Source organism: Perissodus microlepis, chromosome 15, assembly GCF_051167445.1.
Source record: "Perissodus microlepis isolate ML-2025 ecotype Zambia chromosome 15, ASM5116744v1, whole genome shotgun sequence".
NCBI lineage: Eukaryota > Metazoa > Chordata > Actinopteri > Cichliformes > Cichlidae > Perissodus > Perissodus microlepis.
Genome location: NC_140475.1, coordinates 30,857,944 through 30,878,465, shown reverse-complemented (window position 1 = coordinate 30,878,465; position 20,522 = coordinate 30,857,944). Strand labels below are relative to the sequence as shown.

Here is a 20,522-nt window from a genome sequence, read left to right as displayed (position 1 = left end):
AGCTGGATGTGTAAGTTCACCGCGCGCAGGACGCACGCGCGTTGTGTGCGTCCTGCTCGCACGCGTTAGTTGGGTTTACAATTTTCGTCTTATTGTGAAAAATCTGTTTATTTTGAACGTTTGAACAGGAAGTTGCACTTTTCGTATTTTACCTAACACTAGGGAGCGACTGCGAATCCCATCATAGCTTATTGTGTTTATTCCAGCCATTATCAGAGAAAGGAGGATGCAAATGGGGCCAGGAAAGCAGGGATTTATCTTCACTTTGTTCAGCTTTAATGTGTAGCTATAATGGCAAGAAAGACAGTAAGTAGGTGCAGAAAAGTAAACCGTTAATCGGGTCCACTGGTCTGGTGGGAGGACATCATTGTGAGTTTTCCTGTGGACTCTAAAAATGAGCAGTATAAAGGAAAAAGGGACTATTCGGCAGCAGAGCTCCGAGAATAACTCTGTGAGCAGCAGTGAGTGGGACATGGCAAACGATGTGTTTGTGTCCGGTTTTGACGACAGCGTGTTAGCGGACAGCATCGGTGATGGGGACCAGGAGTCGGCACAGTCCAGCTTACTGGACACGCGTCTGCCCTTGGATGGGATGATGTTGGGCCTGGATCGGGTTGAATATTCTGCCTCATCCTATCTGGATTTCGAGCCAAACTACACCGAAAGCGATGGCAACCTTACAACCAAAAAGCGCATCCGGTCCAACAGCTCCCGGCACCGCGGTGACATCGTTACAGAGCTGGGGCCAGAGGAGGTCCGCTGGTTTTACAAAGAGGACAAACGGACGTGGAAGCCTTTCGTCGGACACGATTCTTTAAAAATCGAGATCATCTACCGGCGGCTCGTTGACCAGAACCAGGATAAGGCCGTGGATCCCAATGAAGCCGACGAAAAGGAGACAACCGGGTCCTCTGAGCTGCAGCCGGAAAGCTCGGCCGTGGACAGTGCAAGTTTCAGGGCGGAACCGGCAGTGCAACAGCTCTCAGTGTCAGAGCAAATCACAGAGCCGGTCCACAACGGCGGCACCAGCGTGGAGGCAGTGTGTGTCAGAGGGGGCCTTTATGAAGTGGATATCAAAGAAAAGGAATGCTACCCTGTTTATTGGAACCGTGAGCATCTCAGTAATGACATAGCTGTTGTTAGGACTGTTAGCACGTGTTCTGCTGTCAGTATCTTTGACCACTTCTAAGAAAATTAAACCTCTGCTGCTGCTGACTCTGTCACCTCTGAGCTCTGAGGACTGCGCTAATAGGCTGCTGCAAAAACGTCCTCTGTTACTGACATCGTCATGGTCTTACTGACCACCCAAAGTGCTTTAGACCAAAAGCCACACTGAGCCATGCATTCACACAGCGCTTTATTCTGTACACATTAAGTACTTTATCTGCCTCACATCCGTGGCCACGTTCCAACTACCAGTTCAGTTAACAAGCATGTTTTTAGACATGCTCTTTGAAACGAGACATTAATACGGTTGTTTCCGCACAATTAGTCGTATATTAGAAGGAGACTTCTCAAGACTTTGTCCAACACAACAGCAATACTTTACAGGGATGTAGAGCAGAGAGCAGGAATACATATATACACACTACTGGTCAAAAGGTTTGGAACACTGCAATTTTTCTAGTTTTTTATTGAAAGTTATGCGCTTTATTCTCCTATTACACTCTGAAATGAAAGCATAGTACAAATAAGACATTAGAGTTAAAAAAAAAAAGAAACCATGGAATTAATTTATAGACCAACATTTATTCTAAACTTCTGACTCATCAAAGTAGCCCCCTTTGGCAGATATAACAGCTGACCAACCCGGGACATTCTTTCTACAATAGACATAAAATATTTTTCCACAAAGTTCCCATATCTGTTGCACAAGTTCCCATAAATGTGTGGTACTTGTAGGTTGCTTTGCTTTCAGTCTTCTGTCCAGTTCATCCCAAACCAGTTCGATGGAGTTTAGGTCTGGACTGTGCCACTCCATATTTTCAAGCTTACTATCTTGTTCTTTTTTCTGAGGTTGGTCTGGCCTGGTCTGGTCTGGTCTTGGACTTATGTTTTATCTTGCTGTGGGATGAACCCCTGACCAACTAGACACATACCAGTGGATATTACATGGTGCTGCAGAATGCTGTGGTAGCCGTGTTGGTTCAGGGTGCCTCTTATTCTGTACAAGTCACCAGTCTGGATCCAGCAAAACAGCCCCAGACCATCACACTTCCTCTTCCACATCAGTCCATAATACCATCTTCCAGTCTTCAGTAGTCCAATGGCTGTGTTTCATGGCCTCTTTGTCTTATTCTGACTTCTTGGCAATGGCTTTCTTGCTGCAACACGTCCTGTCAAACCGGCAGCTCGAAGTCTTCTCTTCACAGTTGAAAGTGATACTTGCTTACTATGACCACTATTAAGCTGTGCTTGAAGCTGTTGTCCCATGAGCCGACTATCACACAAGCCGTTAACTCTCAGAAACTTGTCCTCTGATTCAGTTGTGGCTATAGGTCTGCCAGACCTCTTCCTGTCAGCGTTTGCCCCAGTTTCTGAGTGCCTTTTGTTGGTGAAGGAAACTGTACTCACTTACACTTTGACTTTCTTTGCAATTTCTCTGTCGGGATGTTCTAAAACTTTTTAATGATAGTGTATATATTAATATATTAATGAACTAATTTGGGTCAATTCTAAATTGAACCTATAATTACACATTTGCTTAGTATTCTTAGATTAGAGACACACACACACACACACACACACACACACACACACACACACAGACAGACAGACAGATATTTATAATTTAAAATTTTGTGTTTGATGTTTTCAAAATTTGTTCCTCTTTACTGTTACTGGGATCCAACATTCTGTCTTAGATTACAATTTTTGTTTTTATAAACTTCACATGTTGTTCCACAGAGCAAGACCGAATTCCTGTGATGAGGGGCCAGTGGTTCATTGATGGAACTTGGCTTCCACTGGAGGAGGATGAGAGTGATCTGATTGAGCAGGAACACCTTTTATGCTTCCGGGGGCAACAGATGAGGGACACCTATGAGATCGAGGCAGTGACCACCACAGTGGACAGCAAGGACGGTAGGGAATTTAAAACAGACAGGAAAGACAGAGAGATGCCATTGTGTGTGTGTCAGGCAAAGAAGATGAGTGTTTGCAACCATGTCTGTAGATGTGTGTCTCTGTTGGCCAGAATTGTCTTTTACAGCAAGTTCACAAAACAAGTCAAGTGATGCTATAATGCATGGGTTTATTGATTCTAAAATCTGTAATAAAATAAGATATTTCCAGATTTGGGAAATCCTGTTTTCACAGCAGTTATATCTGTCCATGGGAATAAGAATATATAACAAGTCAAATATTTTCATAATCAACAAAAAGTAACAAATTTTAAAATGCAGTGATCCCATTAACTCCAATTCTGCATACTGTCATGGGAGTTGGTGAATTAATTATTCTGCATGAATTATGGCAGTTGCTCTTAATTACAGTGTGACTTCTCACAGCTATCCACAGTCTGAAGCTGAACAGGAGTCATGTGGACTGGCACAGTGTGGATGAGGTGTATCTGTACAGCGATGCCACCACCTCGAAGATTGCACGTACTGTAACTCAGAAACTGGGCTTCTCTAAAGGTATATAGGATGATTAACACTTTCTGTCTATTCCAAGAATTCTATCCATCCTCTTCTGCTTATCCAATTCAGGGTGATCTGACCCTGGAGCCTATCCCAGCTGTCACTGGGTGAGAAATGGGGTGCACCCCACGAAGCTGACCTGGTGAGTACTGCTGACATTCCATGCAGGATCAGGGAAACAGGACAGTAGTAGTCACCAAGGAACTCCAGCTGCTGCAAAGACGAGGATAATGTTTGTGTGTCCTTCTGAGCTGAAATATGTCAGAAACTAAACAAAATTTCAACAAAAAAGACTGGATTTTGATTAGGCCACTCCAAAACCTTAATTTTGTTTTTGTTTTTTTCAGCCATTCAGAGGTGGACTTGCTGTTTTGATATTCAAAATTGTTTTTTTTTTGCCTAGTTTGCTTTGTCAGAGAGATTCTATTTAAGTGATTTAAATGATTAGGTAAGCGATATTTAAGCAATTAAGTATATCTGGCAGTAACCAGACCTGTGTGTTGCTTGTGATATTGAGCTGATTTTTTATTTACTCAGGTTATATTTTAGAATTTGTTTTATGTTCTTAAACATTTGTGCAGCAAACTAAAACAATCCTGGCTACCGAGGCTGGTGATCACGACATGGAATGTCACCTGTCTGGTGGAATGAGCCTGAGCTAGTGTATTAGGTTGAGAGCAACTGGCAAGATATAATCGGGCTCACCTCAATTGACTCTTTCGGGCTTTGGAACGAGTCTCCCTGAGAGGGACTGGACTCTGCCCCTGTTTAGTGTTGCCCTTGGTGAGAGGGAGTGGGCTGGGGTGGGTATCTTGGTATCTCATTGGCTTGCTGCCTGTATGTTGGATTTTTCCCTTGTGAGTGCAAGTGTTTGTTCTCTATGCCTTTGCGTCAGGGAACGGATGAAGACTGTTGTTTGTGCTTATGTGGCAAACAACAGTTCAGAATACTTGGCCTTTTGGAGTTCCTGGGTGGGGTTCTTAAGGGTGCTCCACCTAAGGACTCTGTTGTGCAACTGGGAGACTTCAACGCTGATGTGGGATTTTCAGCACCCACCTTTGACAGAGCTTCAACAGCATTCCGAGGGAGACTGGGGACATGGTCAGAACGGACCGTGTTCCGCACCTCCATTGGTGAGGAATTCTACTCTGCTTGGTTAGCCTGTGGGACTTTGGAGACAGCCGATGGGTCCCAGCAGGACAAGTGGAATGTGGCTTAGGCAGTGGCTAAATCAAAAACTCGGGTGAGGGAGGAGTTTAGTAAGGCCATGAAAAAAGACTTTTGGACTGCCTTGAAGTGGTTCTGGCAAACCGTCATGTGAGTCAGGAGGGGTAAAACAGTGCTCTACCCACACGGTGAATAATGTGGTGGTGTGCTGACTTCAACCGAGGATATTGTTAGGCAGTGGAAGGAATACTTTGAGGACCTGCTTAATCACACTGGAAGGTCTTCCATAGAGGAAGCAGATGAGGGGCATGACTCATTCATCACTGGGGGTGAGGCTACTGAGCTCCTTGGTGGCAGAGCCCCTGGGACGGATGAGGTTCACCCTGAGTTCCTGAAGTCTCTGGATGTTGTAAGGCTGTCTTGGTTGACAGCCTTACAATGTCATGTGGAGATCTCAAGTGGTACCGTTGTATTGGCAGACCAGAGTGGTTCTCCAACTATAGGGGGGGTGGTGGAAAGTAGGGTCATTAGTCAAAGTTCGGATACAGGAGGGACAATGCAGTTTTCGTCCTGGTCATGTAACACTGGACTAGCTCCCTATCCTTTTGAGGATATTTGAGGTTGCATGGGAGTTTGACTAACCAGTATACATGTGAAGAAGGCATTCAACTGTGTCCCCCGCGACCTGGCACCGGATAAGCAGAAGAAAATGGATGAATGGCTGGATGGACTAAAAAAAACCAGGAAGAGAGCAAATACTTTTTTCACAGCCCTGTACCTGTCTCTCACGTCCTCAGCCTCCAGCAGTGGGACACGTCTCCATCGAGGGTACGTGGAAGAGGCTGCACCCGAAGACACCCCACCTGAAACCACACACATTGTATTTGTGGTGCATGGCATTGGCCAGAAGATGGACCAGGGTCGCATTATCAGGAACACCAGCATGTGAGAAATTATGGTGTTTCCATTGCAAGAACAGATAACAAATTAAAATTAGAGTAATTTTGGAAGTAACAGTTTATTTATTTATTTATTTATTTTTAATTGCTGGATAGGATGAGAGATGCTGCCAGAAAGATGGAGGAGAAACACTTCTCAGATCGCACCACAGAGCATGTAGAGTTCCTTCCTGTGGAGTGGAGGTCCAAACTGTGTCTCGATGGAGGTATGTTTTACAACACTTTTGTTTTGGATTGCTCACAAGCTTATTATGCAGTTTTTTTTTCTGCTACAGCACGTGTGAAAAGCCTGCTTACAACACTTTACATTAAACTGACTCAGAGTTTCATCTTCTGAAACAGGATCAAAATTTGCATAAATATTTAGTAAATCTTATTTTTGTTCAGCATATTTTTTTTCTATATCAAATGTTGAACATATATAGTGGGTAAATAAGCATTGAACACATCAGTTTTTCTATATAAAATATATTTATATTTCTAGAGGCGCTAATGACATAAAATTCTCACTAGATGTTGGTAACAACCCATCCAATCCACACATGCAAAGAAATCAAACCATAGATGTCTAAGTATTTGAAAGTGCTAACATTAATGACTGTACCAAACAGGTGACTGATTATATACATTTCTGTGTGAATTTAGTGATCCCATCCAAAACTTATAAAGGTTATGCAAATGGAGAAAAAGACTTTTAAAGACTATGATGACATAGCCAGAAGTGACCTCCAGAGACAAATTAAAAGTACAATCAAAAGTTAGAGGGTGCTGTGACATCTAGTAATTCCAGAGAAGCGCGGCAGAGTATCAAAACCATGATAAATGTCCCACATCAAGGTAGGGGAAAGGCTTCCCTCAACTTGCAGGTTAGTGAGGGTCTGGAGATGGCCAATCAGCTAAACATCCTTTTCTGCTGCTTTGATAGTGGCAGCAGAAATGACCTGTTGAGTTGCCCTCCTCACCAACTCCTCCCTTGGACTTTATTACAGAATCAAGTGTGTTGCAAGTTTTCGGAGGCTGTAAACCCCGAAAAAGTTCAGATCCTGACAATGTCTGTGGGAGTATTTGAAAAATATTTGAAAATATTTTTCAATTTTTTTGTTTGATTTTCTTTTAACAGTCATATGATACCAAATATCTGGAAAGTGTCAGTAACTATTCCTGTTCCAAAGTTCCCTAGACCTTTGGGTCCAAAAGACTTCAGGTCAGTTGCACCCACATCTCTGGTCATAAAATGTTTGAAACGTGGTGAAAAGGTACATGGTACCAAAAACTCAAGGTCTTATAGACCTCATGCAATTTTCTTATCAACCCTAGAGAGGGGTGGAAGATGCTGTATTAATTTTGCTGCTTACTACATGCTCATCTGGAAAAAGCAAAGACTCATGCCAAGATTTTATTTGTGGACTTTTCCACTGCTTTTAACACAATCTTACTGATTATTTTAGCAGATAAATTGGGAAAAGAATTTTTGCTTATTGATTTTCTTTGGAGTAGAACACAGCTGGTCAGAATGGTCACTCAACTTTCTGACAAACTGACCATTTCAACAGGCTCCCCTCAGGGCTTTGTTTTATCTCCATTGTTGTTTACCAAGTCTTGTAATAGCACCTTTCAAAACAGACTTTTTATTAATTATGCAGATGATACAGCTTTAGAGAGCCTCGTGTATGATGGGGAGGATGGGCCAGTTCTTGAATATTTTATTAAATGGTGTGAGAGGGCAAATCTTGTCCTCAACACCACAAAGACCAAATGCCAGTAGATTTTAGGAGGAATCCAGTATCCCAGCCTAAATTCATAAATGGAGAGCTGATCCAGTGTGTGACTGAATACAAATGGCTGGGCGTTATGCTCGACCATAAAACATAACTAAAATGCTTCATATGTTTTGTTGGGCTTTTATTAAAAGTGTGTTTAGTTCTTGTATTATTTGTTGGTTTGGAAAATGTCTCTGAGGCACAGAAAAAGATGACTAGAAAGACAGTGATACTAGCTAGTAAGCTGCTTGGAACTGCATTGCTATTGCATTTCTAAACTGCAAGTTTAGAAAGCATTTTTAGGGACTGGGTATGGTGTAAAGCAAATACTATTGTGAGTGATGTAAGGCATCCACTTACCTTTTCTATTATTGGACTATTATCATCTGCACAGCGCTATTGTCCCACTTTGTTCACAGAAAATACGTCCAAATGATCTTTTTTTTACCTCAAGCCATCAAAATTCTGAACATGAGCAACACATAGGCTGCCAAATTGGTGTGGTATAAAATCATCCCTAAGATGTAAGGAAAGCCAAAGTGTCTACGTATTGTGTGCTTATGTTTTTTAAGGTTATGTGTTTGTTTTTTATGTGGTGTTTTTGAATGTCAGGTGTCTTCTGCTGTAAGTCAATTTCCCCATGGGCATTAATAAAAGTATCTTATCTATCTATAAATTAAGTAGTTAATGTGTAATAATGAGAAATTACACCAAAAAAAGGTATTGAACATGCTTACCGAAATGCAATTACCACTTTGTACAAATGTTTTTGTTGGTGATGACGGCTTCAAGATGCCTCCTGTATGGAGAAACTAGTCACATGCAGTGTGATGCTTGATCATTCTTCCACACAAATAGTTTTCAAGTTCTGAGGTTCTGTGGGCCCCTTTTATGGACTCAGAGCTTTAGTAATCTCCATAGATTCTAAATGCGATTGAGTTCAACTGATTGGCTGAGCCATTATTTTCTTTCTCTGAAAACAGTTGAGAGTTTCCTGTTTTCAGTATCACACATCCACCGGTGTTTTATCTTCATCATCCTAGTAGATGATGCATACAGTCCATGGCGGTTGAGTGCATTACTTACTGTTTTCTTCAAAACAATTGTACCTGCTGATTCCAGGTCTTTCTGTAGCTCTCCACAAGTGGTCTTTGGCTCTTGAACTTCTGATATCCACATTAGGTAATGCAGTGAAAGACTTTCAAAATTTCTCGATACCACACCAGAGGCAGATTAAATTACAACAATGTTTTTCTGAGGAGCGGAAATATGGACTTTACTTTTATTTTAATTGCACAAAAAGGCAAAAGTATGCTGGTAGAGTGCAAACTGCATCTGCGACAAAATCAATACAACTCTTGCTCTTTGCATACGTCTACACAAACAGCATGCTGACATAAAGCTACAGAAGAATCCAGAGTGATGTTAAAGCTGAGCATATGCTGAACCAGGATGTAGCCAGAGCCTGAACCTTAACAGTCAACAAAAGTGGTGATGAGCAGTTAGGCCTGCAGCATTGCAGACTTCATTTCTGTCCGTATATATTCTAAAGTAAAATCACTGAGGGAATTCCTTTGAGCTGGTTTTCAGCTGCTTTGTGATGTCATTTTGTGGTTTTATGTAAAGACTAAGAAAAAGAGCACATGTATGTCCTGATTAGGATAGTGATTTGTGTCAGCATGGGAGACTATAGCTCAGGTTTATATTGTTAACTGGTCATTGTGTCAGAGTGCACTTCAGGGCATATTACTGAGTAATCCAAAAGTAATATAACAAGAAATGTGACAAATTCTTTTTTACAGGGAGTGATTTAGTGCCATGCTGGATTACTTTTAAGAAAAGAAATCTACCATCATCCTCGTGTTTTGTTCTGTATTCTGATCTTTAACTGAATTTCTATTAAGATTTTTAAATACTAGTGCAAAAACTAAATAAAGAATTACAATATTGTGAAAAGAAATTCATCAGATGTAAAGATAAATATATTTAGCTTATTCCTTTTTTTATTTTGATGATTAGCTTACAGCCCAAGATGACCTTATAGCTCATGAAATATCCTTTATGCGTCGATGCAGCGTGGCATAGAGGTGATCAGCTCTGTTAAGCCCAGATTTCTTTGATAGCTCATCTGTGTTTTTGATTCTTTCTGGGGTTCAGGTCGGACAAGCTGCCTTGCCCATCAACCTCAGTAAGAACTTAGTCAGCAAACCATTTAGTCCTGCTAGAAAAGGAAATCAGCATCACCATGAAGCTAGTCAGCAGATGGAAACACGAAGCGCTCTAAAACCTCCTGGCAGATGGCTTTGTTGATTTTGGACTTAATAAGTAGACCAGTAGCAGTGACAGTGACATCACCAAATTATCATCTATCTATCTATCTTATAATTTACCAAAAGAACAGACGCAGCTTGTTGACCTAATCAGAAAAGCATATTACTATAGGTCATACACGTGTATGTTAAGTGTAGGCCTATGGTTGGAGTCTGACAGACAGAGTCATTATAATGGAAACAGGCTTCGGGCTCCAGCAGAGGACTGTAAGCTATGTGACAATATTTTTACACGGTGTTCTGTAATGTTGTTGCATGAAGACAACTTACATTACTGTAAGGGATCAAATGAACTAGAAAAAGTGCATTTAGCTGAATTTATATAGGTCCTTCACTAAAAAGTTTTAGAGCACAGCTCATGAGTTTGTGGTGAAAATTGTGTGAGCTGTCTATGGCCAAATATGGAGTTCCACAGGGTTCAATGCTAGGACCAATTTCTGTTTACATGATACATGCCTTCCTTAGGCAATATCATCAGAAGGCATAGCGTACATTTTCACTGCTATACAGATGGCACCCAACTCTGTCTAGCCAGATAACACACACCAATTAGTTAAACTGCAGGAATGTCTTAAAGACATAAATACCTCTAATTCTGTAATTCAGTGGTTCCCAAACTTTTTTTTGCTGCCGCCACCCCCCCCCAAATACCGCTTCGTCCACACAGCTTCGTATTTTTGAAAACGCAGCTGTTTCTATGTGTTTGAGCCTTTCGTCCACACGTACACGGCATTTCGAATCACCGAAAACAGATTTTTAAAAACTCCTTTTTTGCATTTACGTGTGGACGAGGAGTACAGAGTTCGTCACGCAACGTCAAAGGTATGCGCCTTTTTTCACGGCACGCTGTGCGCCACGTTATTGTCTACATGAGATGAATTCACTTGGCCTTAAAGATCTTACAAATATGGATATGAAACCAGATTCTTACTCTGGGTGGCATTACCTTGACCTCCAGTAACACTGTGAGGAACCTTTTTTGACCAGGATACGTCCTTCAATGTACATATTAAACAAATATGTACAACTGTTTTCTTCCATTTGCACAACATCTTTGAAACTAGAAAAGTCCTTTCTCAGAGTGACACTGAAAAACTATCCATCTATCATCCTTATACTTCCTCCTCATACTTATTTTTCCACCAAAATCAACTTTTAACTACAGAAATGAATGCAGCAAACGAAAGGGACCAAAAGAGGAGAAGGGGGTAGTACTGTCGAATGCTACAAAACAAGGAGGATAAAGTCAGTAGCACTGGTGAGAAAAATGTTCCTGACACTTGCTGATGATGGTACTATCCTCTTCACCTGTCAGTGGTTTCATTGTTGTGGTTTACTCGCTAATATTCATGTTGGACAGAAGGACAATACTACTGAGTTTTGCCATATCTATACATTGCAAGCCAGAATCATAATGTCTACTCAAGAATATGCAGAAGCATTAAAAAGTAATTCATTTTGCTCTGGGAACTTCTGACAACTATGTCTTATGTATTTGGATGTTCTTCCTACAGACACAGTGGACTCCATCACTCCAGACAAGGTTAGAGGTCTAAGAGACATGTTGAACAGCAGTGCCATGGACATCATGTACTACACAAGTCCTCTGTACAGAGATGAGGTGAGTGAAAAAGCTCCACCATTTCAACATTCAGGGTAGCTGTAGCTCAGGTGGTAGAGCAGCCTACTAATCAGAAAGTTGGTTGTTGGATCCTCGTCTTCTCCAATATCCTTGGGCAAGACACTAACCCCAAGGAGTTCTCTAAATGTTAGATAGAAATAACTTACAGAGAAAGAGCATCTGGGGAAGCACTTTTGGAGGTCGGTGGATCCTGGGAGTCTGGCAGTCATCTCTGCACCTGAATGTGATCACTGATCCTAATGCACATTCAGGTATCAATAAATCAAGTACACATTAGAAAGTCTTTGGCAGCGAATTCACTTCTGAGATTTTTACTTCATCCATGTAAAAATGAGGGTCTTTCTCTTCCCAGCCTGCCTCCTCAGCTAAGATTCAGAAGTCTACATAATAATCAGCAACAGTCTGCTTACCTTGGCGAAGGTACTTTTGCCAGTCAGAAATCTCTGACTTATCAAATATCTTTGAACTTTTACAATATATAGATATATATAGATATATATAGATATATATAGATATATATATATATATATATATATATATATATATATATATATATATATAGATATATATAGATATAGATATATATATATATAGATATAGATAGAGATATAGATATATATAGAGATATAGATATATAGATATAGAGATATAGATATATAGATATAGATATATAGATATATATATATCAAAGAACAAGGATAGTTACACACTGTCAGTGGTAGCAGTCAAATTGCCCTTTGGTTTTAGCAAATATGAATGTATGTTCTCAGAAGAGGTTTAGTTCATGCTTCTGCTCTTGTATCTTCTTTATGGCACCTGTTAGTGGGTGGGATATAATAGTGAGCAATTGAACATTTTGTCCTCACAGCTGAAAATGGGCATCTCCAAAACTGCTGCTCTTGTGAGGTGTTCCTAGTTTGCAGTGGTCAGTATCAATCAAAAGTGGTCAAAAGGAAGGAATGGTGGTGATCCAGCGACTTGGTCATGAGGAGGCAAGTCTCACTGATGCACATGGTGAGCAAAGATTGCCCATTGTGGGCTGATCCAATTGATGAGCTATTGAGGTTAAAGTGTAAGTCAAAGTTGTTACACTTACACTTAAAAAGAAATGACCAGTCTCTTATTTTGATGGTAGGTTTGTTTAATGAAAAAAGACAGGGTATCAACAAAAACTCCTACGCCAACCAAAAAACATAAATTTGATCCCCAAGCAAAACATGACTTAGTACTTAATGGAGAAATCCTTCGTGACTGTCGTCCCGACTGCCTTCATATCATCAACAAGCTCCTCCTGTGTAGTTTTGGGCTGATCCACCACCTTTCTCATGATTCGCTTACAGAGTGTGTCACTTACATGTGCCAGTTAATTTTCCCTTTAGTGCAGGGAGTTAATGGATTTCCCAAATGCTTAATTGATATCAGATTTAATAGTTTAATAATTTAGTTAATAGTTTTCAGTTTCCCTTTGCACTTTGTTTCACATGCATTTTTGCAATCGGCCAAATAAAACACCTTACTTTTAGTTTACCTCAGTAAGTCTCTGCATGTCTGCATTTGGATCCTCACTTTTCTCACACTCAACACATGACAACGATAAAACTTTTATTTTATTTTAACCTTTTATTTCAATGTGCTAATAAATGATAAACAATAACAATAAATAAGTATTCTTACTACAAACCATGTTCATAAGGGCTAGCCTTTGTCCCCTCACTGATATGGTGCTGCAGGGAGCTGGTGCAGTGGTTTGTGATGTGAAGCCTGGTCTTTCTGTAGCAAGTTGTGTGGCTTTCCTCCAGGTACTCCAGCTTCATGACATGCATGTTGGATTAATTGGTGATTCTAAATTGTGATCAGTGTGTTGAATAAACTGCTTCCCTGCTGGCACTCAGCATTACTCCTATTAGGCTAAACCAAACTTTGTCACACTTAAAATCTGGTTAAGATTTTGTAATCCAGACTGGCTATGCAGCACTGGTCTACCGGCCGATCAAAATGACCCTAAAACATCAAATATAATCATATCTATTTGAATCTGATTGACATAATTAAACGTATATCTCATGGTGTTGTGCATACATGCTGTTGTTTTGTTTGTGTAGATTACCAGGGGATTGACTCTGGAACTGAATCGTCTGTACTCACTCTTCTGCTCACGGAACCCAGACTTTGAGAAAAATGGGAAGGTGTCCATAGTGTCTCACTCACTGGGCTGCGTCATCACCTTTGACATAATGACAGGCTGGGATCCAGTTCGCTTTCATCATCCAGAAGCCCTAGACCCAGAGGATCCACAGATCCACTGGCCTACTGATGAAAAGCACCACCTTCAGGAGCAACTGAGACTAACGCGCCTCAGGTACTCCTCTGGCTTTTGTCTGAAACAGGTAAGGAGTCATTCCCCATCTGTTTCAGCAAAAAGTGTAACTAATGGCACAAAGGAGTTTGAGGAGAGACCCTCTTTATTCTTCCACATTTTTTATTATATAGGAAGGGACAGAAATATTTAATCACTTGTGTAATATAATTGTAGAATACTTGTGTATTAATACAATACAAAGGTTAACTCTTTGTTTAAGTGGCCTTCACCAGCAGAATGGCTTGGAGCCGCTCAAAATGTAGGGAACAAATATCTTTATAAGGATCAATGCTCCATAAAATATCCGGTCGTTAAGTGATGACGTGACGAATCCTACTTCCGGGCCTAAAGTAGTCTGCGTTTAATATGGCTTTTGTGTTGTTAACGTGTTTAATGTTTTGTATTTTCTTCTATTTAATCTCAAAAAGCTCCTAAAACAGTCAGTGATCACTGTTGACCTCCCTCGGCTTTTATTACCGCTAATCATTTATTTAAGCTCAGTTTTTAAAACCTTAGGATGTAACTACAGCCCAGCCCATGCAGCAGTATGAATGACTAACCTCGTATTGTGGATGGATTATCTCAGTTGTTCTCCTGGCTGAAGTTTGGTCCTTTTACAGCATCCTGCCATGCGATTACATTTGTTCCTGACCACCGAGAACACTCACGTTAACTTTTATCGAGTGGGAAAAAAGTTAGCTTGTTTATATTATGCTAATATAGCTGTGTCGCTAGCGGTCACGTAGCACATCATTATATACCAGCTAGCCCAACTTCAGTAACCCTACAAACGTCACTGCTGTTTAGTTTTCTGTCTTCATTTATGTTGGAAGTGATAACAGAGCTGTACGTTTTAATTTGTTTCCAAAACCCCGCAGTCAGGACATGCTATATTGTATTTAGATAGAAGCTAGTGAGCTAACTTCCTGCTAACTTCTAACTCCGTTAAATGTTATAAATTCCGTTTTCATGGATGCCTGGATGTTAAACTCAATTGTTACACCTGGTAGCGCAGAACGCTGATCATTTTATTAAAGATGAAAGACTTTAGACAGTTTTTCAACTCTCAGTAATGCCATAGTGATCGTTTGATATATGGACCTGCAGCGGAGTTTAGGCCCAGACATGGCTAGTGACGTCAGACTTAACGACCGGATAGCTTGAGAGTTTGATAATCTCTGTCAGAGATATCACTATTGTTTTGTCATTGACTTGGAGAAACAGTTTTATTTTATTCAGTTTCAGATTTTTCACACATTTTTCAGGTCGCAATTTTCACATCAGCCTTTGTTTTTTCATTATGTATCAGAATGTTTTCGGCTGAAAGTCATGTCAACTGTTTTACACTGGCATAATAGATGGTATCCGTCATCCTGTCCAGGTTGAGGGACTTAGAGGATCAGTTCCAGGGTCTGCAGACTTCGTCTTGCGTTCCAGTGCCCGCCTTGAAATTCAAGGTAAAGATGGTGTAACAGTTTCTCCTCAAACAGAGCAGATTTGCACACACAGATCTTTATTATAAAACTTTCTGGGAATATACTCTCATGGATAGTGTTCATTCCCACTGCTTTAGTTTGTCCACCACTGTGTTCCTTCAGCCCCACAGTGCAGTCAAAAAGTATTTGCCCCCTTCCTTATTGCTTATTGTGCTCAACATGTACTATATAGGGAAAAAAACTAATTTGCACACACACACCCTATGTGTCTTTCTGCAACTGATGCAGGAACCCTCGGTCATCCTGCCCTACCTTTCCCTGCTACTGCAAAGCCACAAACCATAACCCACAGCCATGCACACCCACTGCCCAACTTAGGGCGGGGAGTTATTTGCTCTAACCCCTTCCCCAGTGAAAGAGAAGTTAACCACAGTCATCATCGAGTGATCTGGACATTGGCATCCTTTATGTAGTGGAGCAACTGCAGTGAGGCATGGTCCAAACTTGGTATGCTATACTAAGTTACTAAGTTTCTCTCAGATGTAAAGCACTGAGAGTTAACCTCACACACCAACTGGAAAAAAATAAGCCCCCAACCCTCTGTTCAACACATCAATGTGTGAAACAAAAGGGACAGAGAAGTTAGGGGTGTTGATCAGGGGGTTCCACCAGTGGGCTATTTTCACCCTATAAAAAGCCATCTGGCACCAATCGTTCCACCAGACCCAAGATGGGCCACCATTCTCGGTGTGTTTATTTATGGGCTATTCACATCCGTGAAATGTGGGATGAACTTCCGATAGTAACAATCCCATCTTGTCCACATGAGAGGATATTCGCCCACTGCCCAAGGGGAATCCCAGATTGTGCACCTGCCTCTGTCCAATCCTGCACTTCTTCAGGCTGGGAGTAAGTCCAGCTTGCTTCAAGGGCTCCAGCACTGTGCTTACCCACTGTACATGCTATGCTCAGGTTTTTCTGTGGCTGATCATTTAATCTTTGTAGAAAGCAGCATTTGTAGTATTGGGATGCAACAGGCCGGGGCACCAAACCAAGGCATTTTTTCCTTTGACTCTGGAGATAAGAAAATCTGCCAGTAAGGCCTTGGTTAAATCCAGTGTCATGAAAAATTGAGTGGTACCCAATTGTTCAAGGAGCTCATCACTCCAGGGCATGAGGTAGGAGGCAAACTGTAAACCAGCATTCACCTTGGGATAGTCAACACAGAACCTTATAGACCCATCCCCCTTCATGACAATAACAATAGGACTACACCAGGCATCATTACTCCTACTACCTTCATTTCCAGATTTAGTTTAAATTCTTTCAGAACTACTTTTTGTGTTCTGGCAATCTATAAAGTCTTGACCAAACCGTCACCATTGGGAAGTCTTAACATGATGCTGTATGAAATTTTTGTAACCTGGAAGATGCAACTTGGCAACACATGCCTTCTGGGCTGACTAAAAAAGGTAATTAGAAAGGACTCATCTCAGCTCTGTCATTCATCTGGCTCACCAGAGAGACAGACTCCCCCTCCCTCCATGCTTCAAGGAGAATGAGGTGGTACATTTTTGTTGCTCTGAATTCTGTCTGTTTGCACCATATCATAGTCAACATCTCCCAGTCGTTGCGTGATCTCAAAGGGGTCTTACCACTTGTTGAGTAATTTTAGTGCTGGAAGAAAGGAGTAATACAAGCACTTTATGCCCCACTGAAAATTATAAATTGTCTTTTTTCCCCCTGTGTTGTACAGGTGGTGTTGATGTTCTTGGGCCTGGAGCAAGTTTTCAACCAACCCAAAGCGTGAGGTTTTGCTCTCAGGTCCATAATGTATTGAATTTAAGTTTTACACTTTGAACTTTCCTCGTAGTTTTCTGTAGGTAATTATGAAATCCTGGTTTAAAGGTTTTCAATTGAACAGCAGTTCAAAGGGACAAAAATCCTGGGGAGACCTGGGTAAGCTCGCACAAACAACAGGGAATACATCCATTATTCCCATTTGTTTTCCTTGTTACAAATGAATTAACAAATCATGGCATTTTACCTTTGTACCTATTTTACATTGATGCTACTGCATATCAGTAAACATCCCCATTTACACACTTAAAATGAGTGAACCAGGTCCCTTTGAGTCAGGGACTGAATGTAGTCTGAATCTATCATGTCACAATGTATATCCCCTTTGCATTTTGATCAGAACACTGTTTGGTGCCCCCCTGACAGGGAAAAGGTGTTGGAAGTGACCTGTACCACCACCACCACCTATGAGCACCACCACCATCACCATCACTTATTTTTAGAAGTGACAGGGTCACTCCATGCTTGCAGCACTCCTGCCCAAGGCAAGCTGGGTGCAGTTCCAGCCGGCAACTGGACTAATGGCAGTAAAGCAGGGACAGTGACTTTAGGTCCAGTCCATGGTATTAGATGGGTAGCCTGGTTTGCTTCAGTGTGTTCCCCTATATGTACAGCAAGGTGGTTCTTAGCCAAAGTGACGACCTGCTAAGAACCACCTGCCTTCGAGCTCACTGGCCTGTGACATCTCATTTACTCATCTCAATCCCTCACAAACTGTTCCGTGATGACCAGCTCCTGTAGCTGTTGTTCTCCTGCTGCCTTCCCTGTTTGCAGCTACCACATAGCCGCATCTTTCAGCTGCTGGACATAGGCAGAAGGGTGGTCGGCAGGCCCCAGCTCGGTGCTCATGAAGTGATGATTTTCAAACATGTCCAAAAAGGACTATGGATCATCTGTGACAGTCATTTTGTGTTGCAAATTTACACTCAGATGTCTTTAGTTGGTAGAAAAATACTCTTTGTATGGCAAACTGGCTGTCACACTGAATTGTGTCACATTTTTATACAAGACAAAGATAAATCAAGTAAATGCAAAATGCAGTTTTATATGATGATTTCATTTATTAAGGGAAAAAACTATCCAAAGCTACCTGGCACTGTGTGAAAAAGTAATCCCCCTCAATAAATCACAAATTAACTGTGAATAACAACATTTTATGGAAAGACAACTTCAATGTAACTTATGTAAGCCCATTTCCGCCACAAAAAAAGTATCCATAACTCTAAATTTTGAGTTGTTAACTCAAAATTTCGACTTGTTTTCTTAAAGATTCGACTGATTAACTTGAAATTTCGACTTATTAACTCGAAATTTTGAGAAAAGTAACTCGAAGTTTTGAGTTAGCTCTGCCAATCAGTAATCTACATGGAATGTGTACTCAAAACCGGATCGCAACAAATTGGTGCTTTCAAGAGTACATTCGCTGATAGTAACGCCATGTGATTCAGCTAATAACACAAGGATTTCATCATTTGTGAGGCCACACTGAAAATAATCAGCAATCTGTGCATTCATGACTGGCTGTAATACTGGTAGCTTAGCTGTAGCATTTGTAGCTGAGGGCTTCAGCTCTGGGTAACAAGGAAATTACATCATTCACTTTACTGATTGGCAGTGCTAACTCTAAATTTCGAGTTATTGAGTCGAAATTTTGAGAAAGATAACTTGAAATTTTGAATTACATGCTTCCATAGTCACTAGTGACACCCGATTATTGTCAGACCCACTGAATCACAAAGTCACTTAAATAGAACCTGTCTGACAAAGTGAAGTAGGTAGAAAGAGCCCAAAAAAGGACACATCATTTCAAGATCTAAACAGAAAAGAAACAAAAGAAGAAGAAGTTTATGACGTCGTTACTACTTAACGTTAAAGGAATGGTTGGCTCAACAGAGCTCTGACTTTTTGTCGGCCTGGCTACAGTGCTGAAGAGAAACCTAGGGTTGTTCTTATTTTCTTCAATCAGTGATGAATAGTAAGATGTTCTAGCTTTACAGAGGGTTTTCTTATAAAGCAGCAAACTATTTCTCCAGGCTAAACGATTATCTTCTAAATTTGTGACAGCTTAAGAGTTATCTGCTTTAGCTACGTGTGAGAATTATTCAAGGGAGTCAAGTACTTCTGATTTGAGGCTCTATTTTTCGCAGGAGCTACAGTAACCAGTGTCATACGTAGTGAGGAGGTAAAATTATTAACAAGATAATCGACCTCTGTGGATGTAGCGTTCAGGTACTCTTTGTGATTCTAAGTAATTGTTTTCCTGATTTTTAGGGGTTTTTTTGTTTGGGAGCTGACACAGTCTCTAAGGGGATGGGGTTTTGGGGGGATAACAAGAGGAGAGAAGCCACAAAGAGTTGCGTAGGACTGCAACTCTGCTTCCTGGTGCCGAATGAAATCATCATTTAAAAAATTAATATTTACTGAAATGAACTTTGTCTAATACTAACATTGTTTGATGATCTGAAACATTAAAGTGTGACAAAATGTGAACCACATATTAAAAATGATGGGTTGCTATTATGCCATTTTATTCCTCTTTTGTCATAGATCTGATTGCAGATATAGTCTCCCTGTATTTCAGCCTAAAAACATTGTTGTATAAATCGGCCTTCATATTTAAAGTACAAACATTCCTAGCATGTCAAATGCTCACAGAATCACAATCTGAGGGAGCTTCACTTGAAGTGTAGACCTGGCCACTAAATGCCTGTTAGGAGCAATGACTATATCTCTAATATATCTAATGATACCCTGTTCTCTGTATTGCAGGTAGAGAATTTCTTCTGCATGGGGTCTCCTCTGGCTGTATTCTTAGCATTGCGAGGAATCCGTCCTGGAAACAATGGCATGCAGGACCACATCCTTCCAAAATCTATCTGCAATCGTCTCTTTAACATATTCCACCCTACAGACCCTGTGGTGAGTCATTCATTTCAGTTCAGTTTTATTTATACAGCGACAAATCACAACAACAGTCGCCTAAAAGCACTTTATATTGTAAGTAAAGACCCAACAACAATACAGAGAAACCTCAACAATCAGATGACCCCCTATGATCAAACACTTCGGTGACAGTGGGCAGAAAAAATGCCCTTTTAACACAGAAAGAAAACAGCAGCAGAACAAGGCTCAGGGAGGGGCAGCCATCTGCTGCGACCAGTTGGGGTGAGTGTAAGAAGACAAGTTGAAGACAGGCCATGGAAGAATGCCACAGATTAAAAATTAAAAGTCACACCCATTTCTTTTCTCATCAAGGTGCCCTGTTCCTCAACACCTGACGTGGACCATGTCAGGCAAATGATATATACATATACATTAGGGGTGCAACAAATACACAAAATTCACGGTTTGGTTCAGTTCGATACTTT

The 20,522-nt window shown here is 40.9% G+C and overlaps 1 protein-coding gene across 1 annotated transcript in view; it reads left to right on the top strand.

Moving 5' to 3' along the window:
• The first annotated feature begins 143 nt into the window (after positions 1 to 143).
• The window catches only part of ddhd1b (DDHD domain containing 1b), a 36,818-nt gene continuing 16,439 nt past the window's right edge, over positions 144 to 20,522 (top strand). Inside the window, exons 1-9 of the mRNA XM_084952998.1 lie at positions 144 to 1,109; positions 2,908 to 3,084; positions 3,510 to 3,638; positions 5,606 to 5,753; positions 5,864 to 5,973; positions 11,372 to 11,478; positions 13,602 to 13,858; positions 15,240 to 15,315; positions 19,924 to 20,073. Coding sequence (XP_084809124.1) covers positions 395 to 1,109; positions 2,908 to 3,084; positions 3,510 to 3,638; positions 5,606 to 5,753; positions 5,864 to 5,973; positions 11,372 to 11,478; positions 13,602 to 13,858; positions 15,240 to 15,315; positions 19,924 to 20,073 — 1,869 coding nt within the window. The 5' untranslated portion in view covers positions 144 to 394. The remainder of the gene's footprint in view (positions 1,110 to 2,907; positions 3,085 to 3,509; positions 3,639 to 5,605; positions 5,754 to 5,863; positions 5,974 to 11,371; positions 11,479 to 13,601; positions 13,859 to 15,239; positions 15,316 to 19,923; positions 20,074 to 20,522) is intronic.